The 25,985-nt window shown below is 44.6% G+C and overlaps 2 protein-coding genes and 1 long non-coding RNA gene across 9 annotated transcripts in view; 2 read left to right on the top strand and 1 right to left on the bottom strand.

Annotated features, from left to right (window-relative positions):
- The window catches only part of PPM1D (protein phosphatase, Mg2+/Mn2+ dependent 1D), a 35,453-nt gene extending 28,977 nt beyond the window's left edge, over positions 1-6,476 (top strand). The window contains exons 6-7 of one of the 2 annotated variants that reach the window (XM_082200823.1): positions 4,750-5,197; positions 6,035-6,476. In XM_082200823.1, the coding sequence (XP_082056949.1) occupies positions 4,750-5,197; positions 6,035-6,054 (468 nt within the window). In that variant the 3' untranslated portion in view covers positions 6,055-6,476. Of the gene's footprint in view, positions 1-4,749 lie in introns of both variants that reach the window. The other variant, XM_082200822.1, reaches the window with a different exon arrangement.
- Positions 247-9,575, bottom strand: LOC309519728. The gene is made up of 3 exons (XR_014213984.1): positions 9,212-9,575; positions 6,921-7,589; positions 247-4,403 (listed from the first exon to the last, which is right to left on the bottom strand). It is a non-coding gene; the product is annotated as an uncharacterized lncRNA (long non-coding RNA).
- Positions 9,576-9,782: 207 nt separating this feature from the next.
- The window catches only part of BCAS3 (BCAS3 microtubule associated cell migration factor), a 466,426-nt gene continuing 450,223 nt past the window's right edge, over positions 9,783-25,985 (top strand). For 5 of the 6 annotated variants that reach the window (XM_082200797.1, XM_082200799.1, XM_082200795.1 and 2 more), the window contains exons 1-5: positions 13,197-13,371; positions 15,406-15,493; positions 17,165-17,219; positions 17,862-17,937; positions 19,613-19,719. In XM_082200797.1, coding sequence (XP_082056923.1) covers positions 13,212-13,371; positions 15,406-15,493; positions 17,165-17,219; positions 17,862-17,937; positions 19,613-19,719 — 486 coding nt within the window. In that variant the 5' untranslated portion in view covers positions 13,197-13,211. Of the gene's footprint in view, positions 9,914-13,196; positions 13,372-15,405; positions 15,494-17,164; positions 17,220-17,861; positions 17,938-19,612; positions 19,720-25,985 lie in introns of those variants that run through there. The other variant, XM_082200800.1, reaches the window with a different exon arrangement.

The following is a 25,985-nucleotide window of genomic DNA, read 5'->3' as shown; positions in this document are numbered from 1 at the left end:
GCCCTGTGGAACGCCCTCCCATCAGATGTCAATGAAATAAACATCTGGCTGACTTTTAGAAGACATCTGAAGGCAGCTTTGTACGGGGAGGTTTTTAATGTTCTGAGTTTTTTAAAATGTGTTTTAATACTTTGTTGGAAGCTGCCCAGAGTGGCTGGGGTAATAATAATAATCAATGGCGTTACAGAAGCAAGTGGAATGGGTTTTTTATGCTTTCTCAGTCCTCCTGGTTTTAATGCAACTTTGTGGGGTTTATTGTCTGATTGTTTGGTTGTAATTTGCTTTGGGTTGCCTCTGGGCTAGAGAAAGCAACTTACACCTTTACTAAATAAAATAAATAATAAGCCTTCAGATATTGATAGACTACAAGTCCCATCATCCCTGGCCCTTGGCGATGTTGGTCTGGTCACATACCTCTCCACTTAGCCACTTGATTTGCCATGATTCAAATAGAAGATCCTTGGAGTGCAGTATATGTTTCCGTGGCTGCCCACCACTTGCTGGAGTTTTGGCTGCTGCTGTTCTCTCTGTCGCCACTGCCTTCTGGAAGCCCTTTGTACAGCAGTCCTTGTCTTGTCAGAGGGGAGGGGAGTCATGCTCAGCTGGGGTGTTTTGAAGCAACCGACAATTACCGCCACTGGGCTCAGAATAGCTCTGGCTGCTTTGATGTTCCCCTGAGTCTTTGAATAGCTCTCCTTTGGCAAAGCAAAATGGCAAAAACCCACAAAAGTTTGGATGAGCTACTCAGGGGTCTCTATACAGGCGCAGCTAGTAAAAAAAGGTGGGATTTCTTTTTTTCTTTCTTCTGCTTGCTTTTCTTTCTTTCTTTCACTTTTTCTTTCTTCCTCTCTCCTCCCTCCATCCTGTTCTTTCACTTTCTCTCTCTGACTCCCTCTTTTCCTATTTTCTCCATTCTCCTCCTCCTCCCCTCCTTCCCTTACCTCCCGCATTCTGTTATTTTATTTTTTCATTTTCTTTATCCTACTCGCCTCTTTTGCGCGCACTCTCTCGCTCTCTCTCCTCTTCCAGAAAATCAAGGCAGTCTACGATATACAAAATTAAACCAGCAGTGATAAAACACCAGTAGAAGTGTCAGTAGAAGCAGCCATAAAATCTGGTTTGGGAAAAGAGTTACATATTTCAAAGGCCTGTCTGAACAAAGCAGTTTTCAAAAGAAGTCTGAAAGCAGGCAGGGACCATTCCTGCCGAGTGCTACTTGCAGGGAGATCCACGGGGCAGGACCTGCCACATTAAAGGCTCGGTCCCCTAGTAAAGTCTGACTGAACCTCAGGGCTTAATTCCCCCCCCCATCTCTCTACCTTCTTCATGCCGGAACTAGATGGGCCATTGGCCTGATCCAGGAGGCACTTCTGATGTTCCTCTTCTTAAGGAGTGAAACAGGGCTTATAGGAGGAGTCCATCTGGCAAATCCCAGCGGGGAGCCCAGGGCCTGCCTTCCTCCCCTCCCTCCCTTTTAATAATGAAAACATTCAGTTTATATTATTATTTGAAGAAGTCAAAATGCTCATCGTTCCATCACACTCTGTTGTGATCAAGGCACAAAGTTTAGCATGTGGTTATGCAAAGGTGCGGGACGCAGGTGGTGCTGTGGGTTAAACCACAGAGCCTAGGACTTGCCGATCAGAAGGTCGGTGGTTCGAATCCCCGGGACAGGGTGAGCTCCCGTTGCTCGGTCCCTGCTCCTGCCAACCTAGCAGTTCGAAAGCACATCAAAGTGCAAGTAGATAAGTAGGTACCGCTCTGGCGGGCATTTCCGTTCGCTGCTCTGGTTCGCCAGAAGCGGCTTAGTCATGCTGGCCACATGACCCAGAAGCTGTACGCCGGCTCCCTCGGCCAGTAAAGCGAGATGAGCACCGCAACCCCACCCAGAGTCGGTCATGACTGGACCTAATAGTCAGGGGTCCCTTTACCTTTATGCAAAGGTGCAGGCAGAATTATGGCAGGGAGGTGGCAGCTCTGATTCTTACTAGCAAGGGACCACGGGGCAGCTTTAGGCTCTACCCCTACGATGTCCCAGCATGCAACCCTTCATTTTCTCTGGCAAGAGGTACCTTGGGTGGTATCTAGGTTGGCGCTGGCACAACCCCCCCCCCTCCAATAGGGCTTGTGGGGTCCATAGCTCACACCTGCCACCTTTCCACCTTAAAAACAACAACAACTTCTCATCTGGTGTCCTGAGCAGTGCTGGTGCCAGGGTCTTTAAATTTCCCACAATTCCCTTGGTTGGACCACTGTGGGAAATTTAAAACAGTGGCTGGACTCAGCTGCCTGGCAGTGCTGGGAGTGATGCTGCTGCCACCGTCAGGTCATCCAAGAAGGTCGACCAGAGGGCATTTTGCCAAGGCACAGGGCCGTGGCTCACTGGCAGAGCATCTGCTTTGCATGCAGAAGGTCCCAAGTTCAATCCCCGGCATCTTCAGCTAAGGCTGGGAGAGAAACCCTGGAAGGACAGCACTTAATTGAATACAAAGCCCAAAGAAGCAACTAAAGAAACAAGCAATTTTTCTCCCAAAAGCCCAGGATTGCGGAGGACTTGGTTTACAAACAAACCCCAAATGGTGGCGCTTGGGGCTCAGGAATACCTATTTTAAACATGTACCAGTAAAGGCACGTGGCTTTTTTCCTTAATGCTAGACAAAAAATATCCAGTGGGTGCAATTAGGAACATGCAGTGCTGGAGGCCTGCCTGTTACAGTACAGTATATCCCCATTTATTAAAATCAGAGGCAATTACAGATTCACATGGGAAATGCTCTAAGGGTATGTATGTGGTGGGAGGGGCATTTGTCTTGCCTTAATACCCTTGATGTATCACCCAGCCTTTTATAATGTGCACAGGACAGGTGAGATGAAGGTCTCACAGGAGCTTAGGTATTGGAAAGCTAGATGTTTGGGGTGGCTTGGCAGGTTCTGGTTATTTGGAGATGAAAGGAGCTCTGTGTATGCTCAGAGGTGCAGTGCAAGGGCTCAGAAAGAAGTTCCTTTTTGTTGAGTGGGGCTTACTTCTGAGCCAGTGTGTATTGGATTGTAGCCACAGGGGTGAAAGGAATCTTGTGTATGCAGGGTATGTGGGTGAGTTACCCCAGTGAGTGGTTAGTGTGTTGGACAAGGACCCGGGAGCCCAGGGTTCAAATGCCACTCAGCCTTGAAGCTCACTGGGTTCACATCCACACTGTACAGTTTAAGCACATGGCTTCTCCCAAAGAAGCCTGGGAGCTGTAGTCCATTAAGGGTCCTGGGAATTAACTCTGTGAGAGGTAAACTACTATTCGCAGGGATCTTGGGGTGGAGAGTCATGTGCTTAAATGTGCTTTAAATATACGCTGTGTAAACGGCAGGTGCCTTACAGAACTAGAAGGTCAAGATGTACAGCAAGATCTCCCACTTCTCTGGCTATTCCGGAGGTGGCTTTTTGAGAAGGGCCTGTTTTAAATTTTCAACAATATATTTCAATGTAAAATTTTAGAATTCAGCTAATTTGAACTGCAAATTACTTCCTTGTATATAATTGGCCATAGATAACTTGAAAGTAATTGAATGAACAAAAATTCTAATTAGGCAGATGGCAGCCAGACTGACTTATAAAAGGACAAGGGGCAAGGCATTTCAGCCATTTAAGTCTACCACAGTGCCTTGGGACAAAACTATGGTTCAGCCTATGTTGTTAGCCTTTACACAAACCCTTTTTCTAAAGAAGGCTGGGTATGGTCTGGATATCAGTGAGAGCGGACTCCAAATCCCTGGGCAATTTCTCCCAGCTGGTTTGTGTGGATGGCTGATTTGGGTGGTCACCTGATGTCCAGGAAGATTCTGGTCTCTGACATTAGCAGCCCCATTCAAATCACCTGTCCACCTCTGAGCAGCTGCCCTGCTTCAGCTGGTTATGTAAGATCAGTGGTTCCCAATCTTTTTTTTGGCCATGCACCATGACATATAATTCTTATTATTCAAAAAGTGAACTCCTATTCACGTGGAGGAAGCCTAAAAGGACATTCACTGTTAATAACTCATTCGTGAATTCCTCCCCTGTAACTCGTGTGCCCCATGTTGGGAACTACGACATTAGACTATACTTGAGTATTCAGTACCTGGGAGGTCTGTATTTTACCTTCTGCTTACATTTAACCTTGCTGCTTCTCACTGGGATAATGGCAAGGTGTCGAGCTGGGGTTCCAGAGCTTGAAAAGCTGAATTTTCCAAGCTTGAAGTTTATTTTATTGGACCTGAGACTTGTCTCCAGAGATGGCAGCAGAATGAGGGAAAGAACACCTCAGAGAAAAATAGGATGAGAAACAAGGGAGAAAGCTCAGGTGCTTATTGAATAAAAGTTTCAGCCAGGGATGATGGGTGTTGTATTTCAGCAACATCTGGAGGGCCAACACCTGAAATAAGAGTACAACAATAATACTCACTAAAAATTCACCTTTTAAAAAGCCTGTCCTAAGTAAAACTGAGCAGTGCATGAAAAAGAATTAAGGGGAGAAATTCCCACTTCGTAACACTAGTAAAAAGTCTTATATCCGTATGTGTAAAGTTTCTTTTAAGGGTCAATAGTCCAGCAAAACCTTGGGTAAACGTACATATTTTTTAAGAGGCATTTAAAGGTCTCCACCTCTCGGATTATCTGACCACCACAAACTTCTCTGGGATTTGTCTGAACAGATACTGGGAAATAGCTGTGTCTTTGGATTCACAACTACATAATTTTACTCTCTTGAACCCCACCAGGTTTTAGAAGATGACTTGTGGCCACGGCTCAGCTCCCCCGAGACCATTCCTTCGCTGACGCGCAACACGGCATTGAGTAAACCTTCAGAGCCGCCTGGGGAGGCCGCCAAAGGCAGCGCCCCAACGTTAGCAGTGGTGTCAAACAAGGATGCGGTGCCACAGGAGGAGAAGTGTGGCCGACTGTTTGGGTTGAGGATGCGCGACTCGGAAGGACGGAGCCTGCCAGGGACCCTCTCTCCCTCCAACTCTGGGAACGCAGGCATGGATCCAAAAGCCTTCAAGGTACCTCCAAGCGAGCCAACCAAAGCAGCGACAGTGAGCTGCAAAAGGACATTGGAAGAATCCAATTCGGGGCCTTTGCTAAAGAAGCCCAGGAGGGGGATGACTAGGAACGTCAGCGTCCAGCCTGAAATCTTGTCCTCCACGACGACCCAACACAAAACCACCAGTAAGCTGGCCATGCGCCGTAGCCTTCGAAGACAGAAGAAGCTGGGGAACCCATTGTTCCACCAGCCCAGGAAAGCACTTTGTGTTTGCTGAAAGGGTTTCAGTCATTAATGCAGTTTACCTGCATAGGGAAGCTTTTTAATGTGTAATGATTTATTATGCTTTCATATATGTTGTAAGCCTCCCAGGGTGACTGAGGCAACCCAGTCAGATGGGTGGGCTACAAATAAAAAAAACCCTATTATTGTTGTTATTATTATTATTATTATTATACCTTGCGGTCCAGTTCAAAGTTATGAAGTTTCGGTACAAATAAGTTGAAACTCCATATTTTTATTTTATCTTTTTCTCATTTGGTTTTTTATTTTTTTAATGCAGAAAACCTTTTTGGGGGCGGGTTGGTATTCGAACAGCTTTATCTCAAACTTGTACTTGCTTGTAATATAACTGTGAATTTTGTAGACGTTCTTAGGGTTATAAGGAGTTTGCTGTAAAAATGTGTGTAAATTTATATTCCTTCATACCAAAATGTAGTCTCCCCACCTAACTTTCTTTTGCATAATTGTTACAACAGGGCTTAGCAAAACCCACAAAAACACAACACCTTGATTTTGGATGATGAATTTTTTGGGGGGTTGGGGTTGGGTGGGGTTAATTTAGTACAAAGTAATGAATTTGTATAAACTTCTTGTGACGACCTCACAACTTTTTAATGAAAGTAAATTATTAAAAAGAATGGAAAATATGTATTTTCGTAGTACTTAATACGTTCTGCCTGAAGTGTACCCTATTAGAGAATATAATACTAGGTCTATTTTCTTTCTTTATTAAATTTTAGATTTCTCTATTCAGAAATGAAACGTACGCAGAGGAGATGCTGAGTCTTCGTCACACAGCAATGCTGGTTTCTGTATTTTGATTAAAATACTATGCAGTACTTTATCTTAGTTGTATTTTCATTATAATTTTTTTGTAAGATAAAGGGCCAAAATTTTAGCTCAAAAACAGGAACGAAACGTAGTTTCCCTCCATCAGTTATTGACTCCTAATTCTTGAGAGGTGTTTTTTGATTTTTTTTTTCCCTTTTAGCAACACATTTGGATATACAACACATTCCTTTTTACAAGCATGAGATATTTTACTGTTCCAACAATGGATGGTGCTCTTGATGGTGACATTTACACCATAGGTTCTTAAGTTATTGGGATAGTTTTCTAGTTTTCTTTGCATACGTTGAGCCATGTATACTTATAATGAAATAAAGTTAGCAAAAAACCTGGCAGGGTGGTTTTCTGTTTCTTCCTTTTGCTTTATTAAAAATGAAAAGAACAACATGGTTGACACGACACAAGGTCACACACAGTTCCATGTCATGTTGCCGCACGCCGAAATGCCACAGAGAGCTGCAGAAATCTGGTTGTGTTAAAACTCTACTCTGGAGCAGCTCCTGAACTGCTGAGCCATAAGACCTCAGATGAGGATTCAATCTATGCTTCACAGGAAGGAAAGGTGCATCATTGTAAACTATTATGTTTGCTCCCAAAAGGTGTAGCAAGGCCACCAATTTGGATGGTTTTAAAAGCAGATTAGACAAAATTATGGGGCTATAAGCGGCTTCTAACCTTAAGACTATATTCTACTTCCACAGTTGGAAGTACTGTGCCTCTTTTTAGCAATTGATTGGAATCACAAGTGGGGAGAAGGTTGCTGTGATTGGGTCATACCTCTTTTGTATAATCCCCTAAGACTTTCCATATCGCATGTTTATTACATTTATAGCGAACGCTCCTTCCCAAAAGGCCCCAGGCCAGCAGCATCTGATAACAAAAGCAGGAAACAGGAGGCTTCCTTGCACCCCAACCCTGCAGGAATCTGGATACACCCAAACACCCTTTGGGAACAAGCACATATTTCTGGCTTCCTCTCATATAAGCAGCCCAAGTCACTTTTGCAACATGGCAGTTTAACTTTTTGAAGGCTGTTTTCCCCATTTGTGCATTTCACAAGTCAGCTGCACACTCTGAAGAAAGAGCTCCCTTTCCTCACACCCAGACAGAGCAGTTCGCAAATATTTTTGTACAAATCCACAGGAGTAGTTTTCCACCCCTACTTTCCAGTCCCTGCCTGAATTATCACTTTTAGCATGTTGTTGGCATCTGTCTCAAAAGACCATGGAGTGCGCCTCCAAGGCTGAAGTCAAGTCTGAGTTAGGAGCACCAAAGTAACCTCCCTGGGGTGCAAACATGGGCAGTGTGTTTGGAGGAGGTCCTGGGCGGCCCAGCCTTGCTGATGTGGTCCAAAGGAAAGCAGAGCAGTATGTTTAGCACAGGGGTCAGCAAACTTTTTCAGCAGGGGGCCGGTCCACTGTCCCTCAGACCTTGTAGGGGGCCGGACTATATTTTGAAAAGAAAAAAAATGAATGAATTCCTATGCCTCACAAATAACCTAGATATGCATTTTAAATAAAAGCACACATTCTACTCATGTAAAAACATGCTAATTCCCAGACTGTCCACGGGCCGGATTTAGAAGGCGATTGGCAGGATCTGGCCCCTGGGCCTTAGTTTACCTACCCTACCCATGGTTTAGCACATGCTTGGATGCAGGAGTTGCTGAAAGGTGTACAAGGCACCATCTTAGGGACTCCACTCTAGATTTGTGTAGGGCTTACTCTTTGCTTCTCCCGAAGAGGTCCCGCAACACAGCAGAAATTTAGGATCAGAATTTTCCTTCTGCTATATGGGCTATCTTCCAAGGTTGACGAGCCCCGTCTGCCCCTCACTTCCCTCTACAACATGTGCAGAAGCCTCATTCTTGACCGTTGGACCCACTATTGGTCTTGTCTCCTCCTCCATTCGCAAGCTGGGAAAGTCCCTAACTCACTGAGGGCTTGAGACCCATTGGCTATCCTCGCCTGGTTTAGCCAGCCAGCCACTGATCTGTAACTGCTGTGCATGCTGGCTAGGGCTGATGAGAGCTGTTGTCCACGAAACAGCTGGAGGATGCCAGGTTGACAGATTGGGATGAGATGGTTACAAAGTTCACATTGCCCAGGTATGCTCAGTTACTGGGGTGGGGGAGCTACCTGTCCCATCTGCTCACTTTATTTCCATTCCTACCCTACCTTTCCTCCAAGGAGCTCAAGGTGGCAGCATATATGGTTTCCACTGCCTACCCATTTTACTCTCACCACAACCCTGTGGGGGTAAAGGTAAAGGGACCCCTGACCATTAGGTCCAGTCGTGGCCGACTCTGGGGTTGCGGCACTCATCTGGCTCTACAGGCCGAGGGAGCTGGCGTGTGTCCGCAGACAGCTTCCGGGTCATGTGGCCAGCATGACTAAGCTGCTACTGGCGAACCAGAGTAGTGCACGGAAACGCCGTTTACCTTCCCGCAAGAGCGGTACCTATTTATCTACTTGCACTTTGATGTCCTTTCGAACTGCTAGGTTGGCAGAAGCTGGGAGCTCACCCGTCACGGGGATTCGAACCGCCGACCTTCTGATCGGCAAGTCCTAGGCTCTGTGGCTTAGCCCACAGCGCCACCCGTGTCCTACAGGTTAGGCTTAAAAACCATGACTGGCCTAAGGTCACCCACTGAGCTTTGTGACCGAGTGAGGATTCGAACTCTGGTCTCCCAGGACCTGGGCCAACAATCTTAACCACTATGCCCCCAAATAGTTAACACATAATGGTACACGTGTGTTTTTAAGTACAGTATTTAAAAGGTGCTTCCTCAACATATTGGACAATGGCCCTAGAAGGCTAGCATGATGCTGGGTGGCTAAAGAGGGCTAGTCTGCCGAAATTCCCTCTTCCAACACAGCCACGTTTCCAAGGTGAGGGAGACTGCGCTGCACCTGTTGAATCGCCCCACTGCAAAGGCCGCTCTATCCCTTGGCATCTCAATGGCGCAAACCCCTGCTTGGGACACAGCTCGAAGCATCAAAAAATACACCCTTTAACACAGACACTCACGCAATTATTTCGCAAGTATATATAAATAAATTACATACTGTACACACACAATTCAATTTTGTGAAGACCGGAAATCACCTAGATTATTTTGCCGCTCTATATTCTTCCCTCTCTATGGTTCCTGCCGGCATCTTACTTGTTACGTCGCGCCGTCAGCCGCGCGCTGTCGTCACGCGCCCCGGTCTCTTTCCTCCGCGCCTCCTTCCTCACCTCGCCAAGTAAAAAGAGGTAAACAACCGTACGAGTCACCAGCGGCGGGCGTGGCTAAACCCGTTCTGACGTCCTCGAAGCCCATTGGTCGCGCTGACTCATCTTCGGACCGGCCGCGACCTATCTTCGCCTGCGGCTGAAGCGCCCGCCTCTATCTGATCCCCGGATGTAAACAAAGCCTCCCCCCAACCTTCTCCAGGTGGGCGTGCCCAAAGAGTCTCTCCCCCCCCCCGCGCCAGCTCTCACCACTTTTTTTTTTGGAGGGAAGGCTAAGCTGTCTCAGCCTATCCTTGCTGGAGACGAACGGGAAGAAGGAGCCTCTGGGCAGCGGGGCAGAGCTCTGGAAGTGCAACCACCCGCAGTGCCCGTGACGTCGCTCCCCGGGTCTCCCGGTGCCATTGGAGGAGCCGGCCGAACAAGTCCCGCCTTCTCTGGCAGGCCATTGGCTGTCGGTGTGGTGGCCGGCGAGAGGGTCCCAAACACTGTCAGTGAGGGGAGGAAGCGGGACGCATCGGCGGCGCCAGCGGCAGGTAGGAGCGGGCGAGGCTAGTTGGAGCGGGGGGGGGGCGACTGAGGAGGGGGGAGGGCTGACTCTGACAGGAGTGCCAAGGGGTGGGGTGAGGGGCAGTGGTGAGGGGGGCATTATTGGGGGGGGAGAGCTCCTTATTGAGGGGGGAGGAAGTGGGAGGGGGGAATGTTTGGGGGGGGAGAAATGTCTGAGGTAACTGCATACCTACGAGGGCCAAGGGGAGTGAGGGAGGCAATGACATGCCTTAGGGAGGGGAGGACATGGTTGGCATCTGTGGGGGGTGTGAGGAAGGGGGATATGGGGGGAAAATGGAGGAGGAGGGAGAAGCAGGTAAGTGAGGAAGGGGAAAGGGGTGGAAGGTGGGCATTTTGTGAGAGGGAGTGTTATAGGAATTTGGCACCTGCTGGATGCAACCCGTATAGAAAGCGACTGCATATATCAAAGGCAGCTTCAAGTCCAGGACAGAGTTCTACTCAAGAGTAGAGCCATTGGGAGTTATGGACCTGAAGCAGGCATTTCTATTCTTCTAATTTTGTCTCTGGTTCTGACTAGCTTTGGGCACAGCCTGGTATTGCGAAATCGCTTTGAGGCGCTTCATAGGAAGCAATTTATAAATGGTGGAGTAATTGTTCATCTTCTTATTATTATTATTATTATTACACACCTGGGTGCATACATAGTCATAGCTGATTTAGATATGGGCTACATTTTCTACAAACACAGGCAATGTTGAAGTGGTTCGCATAAAAGCAAATGTGTTTGTGTGTGAGATGTGCACACACACACACACACAAAACAAACACACAGAGTAAGACGGACTAAATCCAGACGCCTTTGCAGCAACATTGGCCACTTTTTTTCTCCTCCCACTCCCTGCTTTATTTACCATCTCGGCTGGTGGGGTTCTGGAGAACTTGAAAACTTGTGCACACTTTATTTTGTGACATTTCAGTCTGCCTACTAAATGTATTGCCCTAATACAGACCCTCCAAGTGTCCCTGTTTTCCAGGGACATCCCTGATTTAGAGAAGCCACCCCAGTTTCTTATTTGATCCTGGAATGTCCCACTTTTCCTTAGGATGTTCCTATTTTCATTGGAGAAATGTTGGAGAGTGTGGAATTATCCAACCCCTGAGCTGTCTGAAGGCAATCCTGTATAGGGAGGTTTTCTTAAATGTTTAATATTTTATTATGTTTTGATATGTGTTGGAAGCTGCCTAGAGTGCTGGGGCAACCCAATAAGATGTGTGGAGTATAAATAGTAAAATTACCATTATTGAATGGGACATCCCTATTTTCATCAGAGAAATGTTGGACAGTATGCTAATGTGGATTTTTGAGTTTGTCCTATTAGCCATCATAGGCTTCGCTATACCTACACACACATATCATGCATATGCTAGTGTATATCTCACATGAATTTTTTACATGCATACAGTTATATGTGTGTTGTGTGATGTATATGCAATAGGGAAGAAGAAATATATGGCAGTTGGGGGAAGAATGTGAGGATAACTGGAATCTCATACAGTAATGAGCTGCAGATTTACTTGTTTGTTTTTTATATTTCTGTACTGCCCTTCATCTGAGAATCACAAAGAGGTTTACAATATAAAAACAAAAAAATACAGACCAAAATAACAAGAGCAACAGACAGTGACCCTATTAAAGTTTAAAAGGCCACAGATTGTTTAATTAAACAAAGACCTGGAAGAAGAGGAACATTTTTGTCTGGTGCCTAAATATATTTAACAAAGGCACTGGGCAAGCCTTTCTGAGGTTGGGTGGGGCAGAGGTGTATGTGTAAACACATGTTTGTGTGAAAGAGGTTAACAGGTATGACATTTATTTTTGTATTTGGCATACATGCAAGTACATATAATGTGTAAATGGGGTCAAACACACTCATTGTTTCTTGTTTTTCAGCTTTTATTCTCTACCTTTGTAATAAATATTCAGGCAGCTTGCCATCTTCAACATAAAAAGCAATGTAGGACAAGGCCCACAAGAATGAAACTACAGAGCAATTAAAAACCACAGAAAGCCTGCTGAAAGGCAAGAACAGTTTTTTTAAAAATCTTAAGGCTAGTACATCCTCTATGTGTATTATATGTATGTATGTATGTATGTATGTGTTTGTTTATATGTAGGTATGCTTGTATGAGTGGATGGGAAATGCTTGAGAAGGGGGTGGAAACATATGGCAGTAGGAGAGGTGGGAAAACTTTAGCTGGAGAGATGGAGACTAGAGTCATAATTCAGCTGAAAGTGAGTGGTGAGGCTATAGGAACATTGGCATCTGCCTTCTCCTGAGTCAGACTATTGGTCCATCTAGCTCAGTATAGTCTACATTGACTGGCAACTGCTTTCCAGAGCTTCATGCAGATAGTTTTCCTTGTCCTGCTTCAAGATGCCAGAGATTGAACCTTGGATTTTCTGTAGGCACAGAAGATGCTTTGTTGCTGAACTGTGGCCTTTTCCCTAGGATAAATGCTTTTGCACTCCATGTAGAACAAACCTTTGACAGCTCACCACTTCAATCCCTTACTATTCTTTGAGTGTTCAAACAGATGGAGAAGTGGGTTGGAGTGGGATATACCAACTGCTTTGTGTCCTAGCAGGAGGTAGCAACTACCATCAGGTTTTGTGCTTTTGTTCCTAAGCAGTGGTAACAGAGCTCTGCCAACACTGGATTTTCAGGTCATTAGTGTGTGCCGTAGCCCCCTGCTGGCCAGTGCATTGTATATGCCTGAGTGAGGGGAGCAGGTTTGTTTTGACCACACTCTTGACTCTGCTTTAAATGACTAAAATATTCAGAGTAAGACATTTAAAATTGAACCCAGCCTAGTCTTGGGGAGTGGAGGAACTGTAATGTTGCTTCCCTTAGGAGCATCTATCTTCAAGGTAAGCAAGGAAGGTGACAGGAGAGCAAGTCAGTACTGTTTTTTTCCAGTACTGTAGATTTTCTTTGGAGGAAGCTATTTGGGATGTGTGCTAATTGGCTATCTTTTATACAACTTATACTCATTAACTTGTGCACATTCAGCTTTACATGCATGGCAATAAACAAACAAACAAATAAATAAATAAATAAAGGGGGCACAGTTCTGTGAAAAATCAAATTGGGCAGTCTCACCTTCCATGGAACCCAATGGGTTTTGACTGTACACAATTTTGAGTTTAGGCATGATCCCTGGAATGTAACCCCTACATACATTGTGGGCTTACTGTACTTCCACCCCCTCACCCAGCTGCTCCAGGAGAGCAGATTGAGTTGATCACTTTCCAGGAAAAACCAAATGAACCTCAGGGATTTTGTCTGTGCACTGATTGCCCATTTCATCTCCTTCATAAGGGGCAAACAACTGCAGTGTTCAGCAAGTGTTCATAATTCAGGATCATCTACTCAGGATCAGGTACTGATCTTCTCTGCACCAGCAGTTCTCTTCCAGCTGGAAGGTCAGTTTCAAAGTCTGTTTTTCTGTTGTCTGGTCATACACCAGCAAGCGATAAATATCTCAGAACCTGATTTGTCGAGATGGGGAGGGTGTTCCAAAAGGAAAATCCCACCCACAAAAGACGAGGTTTTGAAAGAGTGGCTCTTGACTATGGCAGATAACATTCATTGCACACTGGAAGTATTTTGTCTGCTTTTATCCCACCCTTCCTCCAATGGTATCTCCTCCCTCTCCCATTTCACCCTCACAGCAAGCCTGTGAGCAAGGCTGGGCTAATAGACAGCAAATGGCAAAAGGTTCCTCAGTGAACTTCATAGCTGAGCTGGCCTGGTATGACACACTAACCACTTCACCACACTGGCTCTCTTGTGTGTTAGCTGGCAATGTTGTGCTGGCTTTTAGTTATTTGATTTAAAACAGAAGCACCCTCCCATCCTTTTCTTACTCATTTACTCAGCTTCTAAACAACCCCATATCAGCTGTTATCCCAGGGCAGTTAAGGACAGCCTGCTGGATCAAGCCAAAGGCCCATTTAGTCTAACATCCTGTTCTCACAGCGGCCAAGCATATGCCTGTGGGAAACCTCTCCTGTGGTTTCCAGTTTACTGCGCTGATATCATAACGTTTTCCTCTTTAAATTTGCCTGCCTGTTGCTGCCTACATGTCTCTGTGCTTCACCAGATTCACTCCCTCTTCTGGTTTAGCTGCTTTAGAGTAGTGCAGTTGTTCACAAGCATTCTCCCCTTCAAAGGGAGAGAGTTCAACAGGCTAGGTGTCACTGCAGATAAACACACTGTCAACTCCTCACCCATAATCACAATCACAAGCAGAACCTCCCCTGCTGATCTTAAGGCATGGGCCGGCACATATTGGGAGATGTATTTCTTCAAGTATTTGGGTCTTGAGTGGTTCAGAATTTGTACAGCAATCTCAGTACCATAAACTGGACCCTGTGCAGGCAGCCTACGCAAGTTCCTTAAGGAATGCTTATGAATCCATCTCAGGACCCTTTACAGATGTCTCTCTGCGACATTCTTTACTAGCTGAGGCTTCTTAGTCGTCTTCAAAGGTAGCCCTGTGTAGAGTATATTTCAGTAGTCCCCACCTGAACTAGACACGGGGGCTACTTACAAGTCAAATATACTTTATAAAAGGTGTGAACTTGTGTGTGTGCATCTTCATGCAAGTGCATACTCCATGTGCATAGTGAGCTGGACAGTTTAAAAAATAAAACACAGTCAGTAGAGAGGAAGAGCACCTCAAAAGTACAGGGCACATAAAGAGGGAGCAAGCTCAGGTGCTCAGTGAAGAAAAATTATTGTAGCTGCACATTTTGGAGTTAAGGACTCATTTTTCAGGAGCTACAAATGGAAATAATGGCAGCATTATATAGTTTCATACTATAGCAAGTTTACATGGCCCCAAAATATTTCAAGCACATGACGAAAAATATATCTGTCCTGAACACTTACACCCATATCAGACTTTTAAAAGAATCACAAAAGAAAAGAATATTTTCCAGACCTTTTTTTGAGAACCCCTGACAGGTGCACTTTTGACCATGTGCTTTAAAGATTTTTAGACTGGGTAAACTTTCTCTAGCATATATGTAGTATACGATACATTACATTTTTAAGACTTATGTTGCCATTGTTTCTTTCCACAGCTCCTGAAAAAGGGGTTCTTAACTCACAAACACTTAGAACTGCAATAAAGAATTGTGCTTTGTTTAGATCCTGAGGTTGTTCCCTCTTTTTTTGGTCAAGTTTAAGAATTGGCAAAGTTGTACCAAGGCCATAAAGCATCTATGCCTGTGCTACCAAGTATGGATCTGGGTTGCATCATATTTTCATCATAACCTTCCTCTTCTGGTCTGCTGCAGGATGATACTGCCATTGACCTCTTGTGACGCAGCAGCTACTTGCTTAAATATCACTGGTAATAAGTGTGGAAGACTGGTTCTCTCAATGGCAAAAAACTTGTGAGACATTCTGTAAAAATAACTTTAAAAAAATCAAACCTCTTCTGCATGCAGGAATCTACAGATCAGCAATGGCTGCTGAGTCTCCCCGTCGCCCAAGCCGATGTACTGGAGGAGTGGTGGTTCGTCCACAGGCTGTCACGTAAGTGTCTGCAGCGCTGCTTTGTACACTGAGGAATGTTGTGTGGTTCACCTGGAGTTACAAATGGAAGATGAAGCTTAAAGGAGTGCATCTCCACTGCAGAGGCTATTGAAAGGTGTTGAGCGCCTTTCTGATATGCCTTACCTCTTAATGCAGGGGCCAAGAACCTGGGGCCCTCCAGATGTTGTTGAACTACAACTCCCACCATCCCTGACCATTAGTCAGGCTTGCTGGGGCTGATGGGAGTTGTAGTTCAAAGAATTGTAGAATTGGAAGTAACTCCAAGGGTTGTTTAGTCCAACCTGCTGCAATGCAGGAAGCAGCAACATCTGGAGAGCCAAAGGTGCACCGCTCCAACTTAGAGTAATCCCATCTACCTGAGAACAGGTATTCCTTTTTAAGAACCGAAGAAGAGCACTGCAGGTGGATCAGGCCAAAGGCCCACCTGTTCCAGCACCCTTTTCTCACTGGCAAACAAGATGCCCCCATGGGAAGCTCATAAACAGGACCTGAGCATAACAGCCATTCTCCCCATCTGTGGCTCCCAGCAACTAGTTTTCAGAGGCATATTGCTCCAAAAATGGCTAGTAGCCATTGATATCCTTCTCCTCCAAAAATATGTCTAATCTTCTTTTAGAGCCACCCAAGTTGGTTCTTTCTATTCTGGGATGACTACAAAATCAATCTACAGTGGTACCTCAGGTTACAGATGCTCCAGAAGAAAATATGTTCTATTATGTTATTTCATGTTACTGTTATTTATTGTTTGTAAGACTCTTTGGGATTCATTTAAATGAAAAGCGGTATAGAAATTTAATAAATCAAAACAAAACAGGGACCATCTAAATTAGATAATAAAATTTTGCTTTCCCCCACCTTTCTTTCCTGCAAGTTGTTTAGGAACTGTTTTGTTTTGGCTGAGGTGATACATAAATAATACGTGAATAAAAAAATAACCTAGACAAAAATACTTAGTATGTTCACGCTCAGCAGGTTTTGCAATACTTTTTAACGTAATAAAATAATAATAATAATAAATTATATCCCGCCCTCCCCAGCCGAAGCCGGGCTCAGGTCCTGCCACTGCTGAAATCGTATATTTATTTCAGTGAGCATACCTGCCCCCCTCGCCATATTGCTCCCCAAAAGTCTTGGCTGGTTATGCTGTAGAAGTGCATTGATCATTATTCTGCTGAGGAAGATCTGCTAGGTTGAAACACACTGGGTTCTTTTATCTAATTTCTCATTAACTTGCTGTCATGAATATATTTTATTGTTTGAGTAGATAGATAATATTGAGATCTGCTGCTAGGTAGTTTTGTATGGCTTTCATATATTAGTCCATATCAAAACATTTTATTTGAGTTTTCATGTTTGCTTCATTAACTACTTTGTTGACTTTTAGAGTTAAGGTTAAACACAACAGTAATCTTGCAGTCTCTCCTCCCATGTGGCAATTTTGAGTATAGCTCAAATCTTAGCCTCCCATAGAAAAGGCTTGCTCCCAATCTTACAGCCACACTATCCCTCAGCCTCTCCTAACTCGCAGGGCTGTTGTGAAGATGAAACAGGGGAGCACTTTGAGTCCTTCAAAGGTGGCATAAAATGTCACAAGTAAAATGAAGTATTCTTGGATTTTCATTTTTCTTCTCTTTTTTTCTGGGTATACAGAGAACAGTCGTATATGGAAAGTGTTGTTACCTTTCTGCAAGATGTTGTACCACAGGTAAGTACAGGTATTTTGTAATGCTGACTGGTGTATTTCCCCCCCTTACTTTTCTCCTTTAACAGTAGAGCCGAGTAGGTTACTTAAAACTGATTGCAGTTAAACATGCAGAATACAGCTATTAAGGCTGTCGTGTTCCGACAGTTTAGTCAATTAAATTCTGGGCAGAGTAGACCCATGATTAATGGCTTGATTGTGTTGTATTTTGAAAACTCCTCTTAATATCAAACTTAACATGGTGAGTGTTGATAGGATTTTAGGCAAAACGGGGCCACTGCAAGACAAGGAGAAGATATTGGCCTCCTTGAGTTGAACTCCAATATTGCATCTAAAATTAAAATCAGTCTAAATGGGCAGCCCCTTTTGCCCATGAAAGCCTCACAGAACAAAGAGGACTAAGCACACTTAGTACTTCTATTATAATGAGAGTCTGTTGGAACAGTAAAATGGCATGTGGAATGGCCTGCCCTGCCTGAAGGAAATAGCTGTCTGTTTCTTTAGGAGGATACACTGCAACATTTTGTTGCAAGCCCCACAGGTTGGATTAGTAGATTGTTATAGCTTGTTTTGTGCATTATCATCATGGGTAGGCAATAATAATATTTTGACAATTTTCTCTCCTCATTCCCTTTTTCCTTATAGGCCTACAGTGGTACAACTCCTACAGAAGAAAAAGAGAAAATTGTATGGGTCAGATTTGAAAATTCTGACTTGAATGGTACGTCTCTCCCCACCCACTATCCTGTTTTCTATATTTGTTCTTGGGTTGCCAGTCATTCAAGATGTTGGCTTTGACCATTTACAGTTCTAAACAGCTTGGGGACTTGGATATATCATGGCCTACCTTATTCTATATATGTCCCACTGCCTGCTTGTTCAGCATCTGCGGCTTTCCCCCCATATGATGTTTAGCAGGCATCCACTAGGAGCAGGCCCCAATTCTATACTTCTAGTGGTTTGCTAAGACATGGCACTTTCAGATTAGTATCACTTACACAACCCAGCTTTTACATTTTTGCTGATGTTTCATAGCAATCAGTTGTATTCAACATAGCACTAAGGCCAAACCTTTTGCAAATGCAAACATCATGTATAACTGTCCTGATACCATCGTGAATGCACAATAAAAAGGACCCCAACTTTTGCAATGGGCACAATGGAGCCTTCTGGTTTGGGGAGGTTGGTGGAGGAAAAATTAACTTTCATTTGCTATTTTTTAATATATATACAAGTCTTGCACAAGGCTAATACTTAAATTTTGGTAATGGAGCATTGCAGCAGACTTCTGTATTACATTTATTTATTTACTTATAAATAGGGTTGGTGTATAGTCTGCAAGGTAATTCCCTCCTCAGATGTTGACATCTTGAGAGAATAACTCTTCTGGACTCGCTTGTCAAAATCCCAATGTGTCTTCAACCGTCATGGTTCATCCTGCCCATGGTTCGGAAGCTGTAGTACAGCAACAAATCATAGAATCATAGAATCATAGAGTTGGAATAGACCACAAGGGCCATCGAGTCCAACCCCCTGCCAAGCAGGAAACACCATCAGAGCACTCCTGACATATGGTTGTCAAGCCTCTGCTTAAAGACCTCCAAAGTAGGAGACTCCACCACACTCCTTGGCAGCAAATTCCACTGTCGAACAGCTCTTACTGTCAGGAAGTTCTTCCTAATGTTTAGGTAGAATCTTCTTTCTTGTAGTTTGGATCCATTGCTCCGTGTCCGCTTCTCTGGAGCAGCAGAAAACAACCTTTCTCCCTCCTCTATGTGACATCCTTTTATATATTTGAACATGGCTATCATATCACCCCTTAACCTCCTCTTCTCCAGGCTAAACATGCCCAGCTCCCTTAGCCGTTCCTCATAAGGCATCGTTTCCAGGCCTTTGACCATTTTGGTTGCCCTCCTCTGGACACGTTCCAGTTTGTCAGTGTCCTTCTTGAATTGTGGTGACCAGAACTGGACACAGTACTCCAGGTGAGGTCTGACCAGAGCAGAATACAGTGGCACTATTACTTCCCTTGATCTAGATGCTATACTCCTATTGATGCAGCCCAGAATTGCATTGGCTTTTTTAGCTGTCGCGGAGGGCACGGCTTCAGCTGTGGGCACCGTTTCAGCTGTCCCTGGTCTCCACTCCCTGGCAGTAGCTCTCCAGGGTTTTTAGACGGGGTGGGAGACTTTTCCAGCACAACCAGGGATTGAACCTGTGACCTTGTACATGCAAAGCATCTGTCCTACCAGAATTCTGGGTAAATGTCAGCATTTGCCAAGCTCCGTCTGTTGTTAGCTGCTCAGAATGTTTAAACCCGTGTGTGTGTGTGTAAGAGTCACCTTCCTTTGATGCTACACCACTGTGACTTCTGGTTTTTCTTCTGGACCTTTTAGATACCTCAAGGAATGTAGAATTGCACGAGATGCACAGCACTGGCAATGAGCCTCCTTTGCTGCTCATGATTGGCTACAGTGATGGGATACAGATATGGAGCATACCTGTAAGTACCTCATTGATATGCTGTTGTACTCATGCCCTGATTGCTTGCAGGTTCTGCATAGGCACCTGGTCAGCCACTGTGAGAACAGGATGCTGGGCTAGATGAGCCATTGGCCTGATTCGGCAGGGCTCTTCTTATGTTCTTTAGTCTACATTCGTCTTTCTTTACATTGACAAACTATACCCTGCTTATTCACAGATGGCTCTAAGTGGTGTATGAGAAACGTACTACAATGAAAATAAAATTCAAGGTAGAATGATAAAATCAGGAATGAGGTAAAATTCCTGCTGTAATAATAATTTTTAAAGTATTTGGGTTCACAAAACTGAACACACAACTCCCGGAAGATACAGGCTTTGCATCTGAGCCATGGGATTTCTATACACACCTCACTGTCTAGGCAATCAAAGAGGCATGTTCATAGCTGAAACACACTCCAGCCAAGCAAAAGCACTAAAGGAGGTTCTCTGAATGTTAAAAACTTTTGGAATTAAGTATTCTCCATTAAATCCGCAATTACAAGCCAACCTCTTTCTCCAAATTCTGCCTTAGACCTACCATCTTTAGACATAGACTTGGGCTCCAGTTTGCACCACAGATAACTGAGAAGACTTCTTACTTAATGCAGCAAAATTAGCAATAGCTCAACAATGGAACAACCAGTCTGAAATACCCCTGAACATACCGTATTTTTCGCTCTATAACATGCACCAGACCGTAACACGCACGTAGTTTTTAGAGGAGGAAAACAAGAAAAAAAATATTCTAAACGAAATAGTGGATATATGATTTTTGTGGTTTATGCTGTGGCCACAGACATGTGATCTGACAGTGAGTTTGGAGTAGCCCAATGCAAAAATCCTGAGGATCCATGTGGATCCATGCTTTGTAACCACGGAGGAGGGAAGGAAGGGGAACCATGGATCCTCTGCTCATGACTGCAGCAGATCCCCCCCCGCAACCCGCAGGCATTCGCTCCATAACACGCACAGATATTTCCCCTTACTTTCTAGGAGGAAAAAAGTGAGTGTTATGGTGCAAAAAATACGGTATCTTGGCTATATCTTGGATTTTCAGCAATTTCTGAGAATCTCACCAGACACAGGAGAGGGATTAAAGGTATAATAAAAAGAGATACCTCCCAAGAAACATGGACCCCTTTCCTCAGCATAAGTTTTTTTTTTAAAGCATGTTTTATTAAAGTTTTCTTGGTTTACAAAGGTATGTGCAATGTCTACTTTTTCAAGTTACATTTTCAACAGATCAGTTTCATTTGTTGAGACATTAGTGTTACATTAGAAAGAAAAGGGGGAAAGGTGGAGAGGGAAATAGTGAGTGGGGATGGGGTCGGGTGGCTATGTTTCTGGTTTGCTTAATGTACGTGTGGGGTTTTGTGTCAGCATTGCTTGTGAAGGTTCTCTTTGCTATTCGCTTGTGTTCCTTTGGCGGTGAGAGAGGTTGGGGTTGGTCTAGGGTGTGATTGTTCGTTTGTGACTTGGCGTAAGTTAATGACCACAATCAAGACCTTGTTACACCAACCATTCAATCTTCTCAGTGGAGAGGTTATGTTAAGTAATATGTGTGAACATTGAATGAGTAAGCTAATGGCTAAATTCAGTTCATAGAACAAACACTGTTATATGTACTGCTAGGTAAGTGTTTAATGGTTCTTGCATTTGCATTTGTATAAAAATAAATAAAAACCTGTAATAGGAAAAAGAAAAATATAAGCCTCTGGATTAACCCAGCAGGTTTTTTATTTTTTTATTTTAATGTTCTTCAATCAGTTACTGCTTTTCATAATATTTTGTCAGGTGTGTCAAACGAGAACGAGTGTCTTTATATCCTTTGAGTGCTGTGCTGTCACAAAGAGCGATGTTTTGGGGATTGGGCATTAGGTGTCGCTATGATACCGAGCTAAGAACAGGAGACCTGCATCAGCAGCTTTGGTGGCAACAAACTTTGGAAGATGGTTTGCAGCAGAGACGGGGGAAGGCAGGGATGATGTTAAACAGATTCTGTGTCATGTGCTGGCACTTGAGGAGAAGCTTCTTTTGCAGGAGGGTGGCAGAATCTGTCAATTTCAATTTCTCTTGTTTTCTTATTTTTGTACTCTTAAGTCAAGCTCTGCACATTTGCAAACCAATCTGCTGGGGTTTTTTTATGGCCTCATGAAAACCCTCAGTATTTTAGTGCCGATCTCTCCTTATATGTATGGTTGTTTTTGTTTTTCAAGATCCACCCCCACCCACAACAGAAAATGTATTGTTTTTACTCATATATGGATTTTTCTGCACACTTCCCCCTGGTGTATGCATTTTTCTGCGTGTTATTTAGCTGGAGAGCTGCATTGCAAAACTCAGAGAAGTTAGAACTTCAAAGGCCGACTACATTTCAGTTTCAGGAAGTGGAAATTTAAGTAGATTAACCATTAAATGCAAACTGAATCAGATTTCTTCCCCATCCTTACAGTCCAGCAATAAAATCATTTTCACATTGCCAGCTAATGAACCTCTGTACATTGCTGGGGTTTCTGTGTTCCTGTTTTCCTACTAGACCCAGGGCAGATAGTTGCCCTGTGTACACTGAGTGTGCCTCAGAATACACCATGTGCTCCCTTATGGCTATGTGTTGGCAGGAGAAGCTGGCAGGCAAGTTGTCTTTTTCAGGACCATTTGTTCAATGTGTGCTCAGTCTTCCCTTGGAGGAGCTCCTGATAAATTCCGAGCCGTCCCTAGTTCAGGAGCTGTTTCTTCCAGTTGATGGGCTGCAAAGGTTCCACCTTCAGAACAACCTTTCTCATGTCCGTTTCGAAACCCCTTGCATGCAACAGAGTGTGTTTTAGGATTTAGGGTCAATTTACTTCAAAGGTGGGGAACATGTGGACTCACATCATCCCTGACCATTGGCCATGCTGGTTGATGGGAACTGGGAGTCCAACAACACCTGGAAGACCACAGGTTCCCCCCTTCCATTGATCTACATGGCCCAGCCTCTCTGGTCTTCACTATCAAGCCTCATGATTTGAGAGTCGGACATAATCCCGCAGCTGTGTTTTGTGGAGGAAGGTCAGTAGTGGTGTAGAAGCCATTTCAGGAATGCCAGTCTATTGTGATTGGTGGTACAGTTAGGCAGGTTTGGACTCTGGACTTAAATGGCCTTATTGGAGGCCCCAGTTTTAGCTGGTCGTGCACATTATTTCACTTACTTAAAAAAGCCTTGCTGTGATTTGCCAGCCCTCCTGCTCATTCTGTTGTTAGGGACCTCAGACCTCTGTCCCAAAGCCCAACCTGACAGCATCACTCCTACAGATAATAAGCCTTGGGGTTCCCCTGATTAGTATTTAAAAGCCACCAAAGTAATCCATGCCCCCTTCCTGTGATAAGATACACTTTAGGTATCTATAGATGAGGAGTTTTGTCTTATTATCTGTTCTTGGTAACTGTACAGAGGTGCTTCCCTTTTAGATTTCTATATTTAGAAACCCTCCCGCTCACCCAAAAAGCCCCCCAATGCCCCAAGCCTCTTAATAGTGCGTGCAAACTTCCCCCTTTTATCTATAGCCTTGTGCTTTAGTTCTCTGTTCTGCTGGACACCTATTCAGCACTTAATAAACTAATGTGCTCCAGGCAACCCGGTTTGTGTCTGAGTGATTATGAAGTGTTTATGACAGTTCCTAAGCCGACACCCTCCATAATGGTGTTACATGGGCTTGGAAACACTTCTTGGCCCTCCTTTCTGATGGTGTGTCTCTCTCCAGTCTGAGTGGTTTTGCATTAAATCCCCCTTAGAGTAAGATCTTTTGACTACCAAAGTGTTACTTGCAAATGGAATATCCCATTTAGATTTGCTTCAAAGGGCTCTGGTAGCGGTTGGGCACGGCAAACAGCCCGGGAGATTTATTTTATTTTTTGAAGTGTGGTGTGTTAATCTATGATGCACAAAAAGGGGGGGAGGAGGAAGCTGTTTATTTCAACAACTTTCCCTTCATTTCCCCCTCCTCACCCGCAGGGGAAAAGGTGGGTGGGGAGGTTTAAAGTCATCTTTAAATAAAAAAAGAAATAAAATGGTGCATTTTTGAAGAAGGGAAATGGGATGAAATCATCCCAAGTGGTGCAGGGTATGGTTTATGAATTGTGAAATGTGGGATCGCACTGTTGTTCAAGTTTTTATCCAGTCCCAATCCTACTCAGAGTAAGCCAGTTGGGAGCAATGGGCTTGACTAACTTCAGTTCATTAATTTCAATGGGTCGACTCTGAGTAGAACTTGGGTTTTGGTGGTTTTTCCCTCGCCATCCTGCCATAGCAGCAGCACCAGCAACAAAACGTTTGGAACTGGTTTCTCCTTCAAATGGGCTTCTCCTCAAAGTGGCTGTCTCTTATGAAGTACAGTGGTACCTCGGGTTACATACGCTTCAGGTTACAGATTCCGCTAACCCAGAAATAGTGCTTCAGGTTAAGAACTTTGCTTCAGGATGAGAACAGAAATCGTGCCAGTGGTACCTTGGGTTAAGTACTTAATTTGTTCCGGAGGTCCATTCTTAACCTGAAACTGTTCTTAACCTGAAGCATCACTTTAGCTAATGGGGCCTCCAGCTGCCGCTGCGCCGCCAGAGCATGATTACTGTTCTCATCCTGAAGCAAAGTTCTGAACCTGAGGTACTATTTCTGGGTTAGCGGAGTTTGTAACCTGAAGCGTCTGTAACCTGAAGCGTATGTAACCCGAGGTACCACTGTATTGCACTGTTACCAAAGAAATCATGAAACAGAACAGATACATTAAAAAACAAACAACATTAAAAAACAAATAAGGCTGGGCTAGCCATAATAGTAATACAATAACCTAATTCAGGGATGAGGTACCTGCAGTCTCCAGATGTTGTTGGACTCCAGCTCCCATCAGTCCCATCAGCTAGCATGGACAGTGGTCAAGGATGATGCGAGTTGTAGTTCAAAACATCTAAGGGCCACAGGTTCCCCATGTCTTCCTCAATATAATGTATTGTAATATGGGCTTCAACAGTGGCCTTTGTGTGTGTGCTCAGGCCTCAGTGAATGTAGAAGTTGTGCTGAGGGTCCTGAATCTGGCAGAAGGCATTTATTATGTCCTTTTCAACCCAGAACTGCCCTGTCCAGTGTCAAGTACGTGTCAATTTTGGGATAAAAGTGGGCATTATTATTTGGTTTTATTCTTGTGGGGAAAAGTGGAAACCTGTTGAATGGATTTAGCTGAAATCAAGGCACAGGAGCATACAGGTATATTATGTCTTAAAGGCTGCAGTCTTTGAGTTTCTGGCCCTCCAAAAGCCTTGCAAGATGGCAGATCTCTCAGCTACAGACAGTCAGATGTCATCCTAGCAGTGTTGATGTTTCACAAATAAGATCACCAGAGAAACATGGTAAAATGTTTTCTATAAAAGTTGTTGGGATCCTATACTTCTGTAAATATTAAGCATCACACACACACTCCAAGTCTGTGTATATTGAGCCAGTCCATGTGTAACATCAGGACTCACTTTGCTCCATCTCCAACTTAACTGGGGTTAAGGAATCCGCTGACACTGATGTTAGCTGTGGTTAAAGCTAACCACTACCACCCCCCAACTCCATACAAAAGTCTCTGTTTTTAAGGGAACAAATACCCTACTGTTGCCTTGCATTAGTAAACCAAAGCATAGTGCAAAATGTGCACATGGTGCTTGCACCCTCACATAGTGCCCTTTGTTACTGCTGCTTTGCTCTTCCCAGGGAGAGAGCAGTGAAATAAACGAGGAAGGTGCAGTTCTCCATACTTTTTCTAGAGCAGTGTTTCCCAACCTTTTTTGGGCAAAGGCACACTTGTTTGATGAAAAAAATCTCGAGACACACCACCATTACAGCCCCGTGACGTCAGCACGCAGCGTCACGCCGGGAGGGACGCACAAAAGTTTAAGTTTCAATTTTTTCCCTCCCCCTTGCCGGTGAACCTCCAAGCTTTGGGGGGGGGGGGGGAGGAGGCAGCAAAGCGAGGCAGGAAGGAGAGCGCGGCTTGGCTGGGTGAGCTTTGGCAGGGGCAGGAAATGAGAGCCGCGAGGCGGGTGCTGCGGACGGAGGCACTGCCCGCCGAGCTCGCAGGCAGCCAGGCAGGCAGACGGCGAGAGCCCCGCGCTGGGCGGCCTCTCCCCGCCGCCGCCGCCCCGCCTCTCGCCGCCCGACTCGCCCGCCTCCCTCCAGGCAACATCTCGCGGCACACCAGGCAACATCTCGCGGCACACTAGTGTGCCGCG

The sequence above is a fragment of the Podarcis vaucheri genome, assembly GCF_965113315.1.
Source record: "Podarcis vaucheri genome assembly, chromosome: 15".
In the NCBI taxonomy this organism is placed as follows: Eukaryota; Metazoa; Chordata; class Lepidosauria; order Squamata; family Lacertidae; genus Podarcis; species Podarcis vaucheri.
This window is presented reverse-complemented; position numbering and strand designations above follow the sequence as displayed.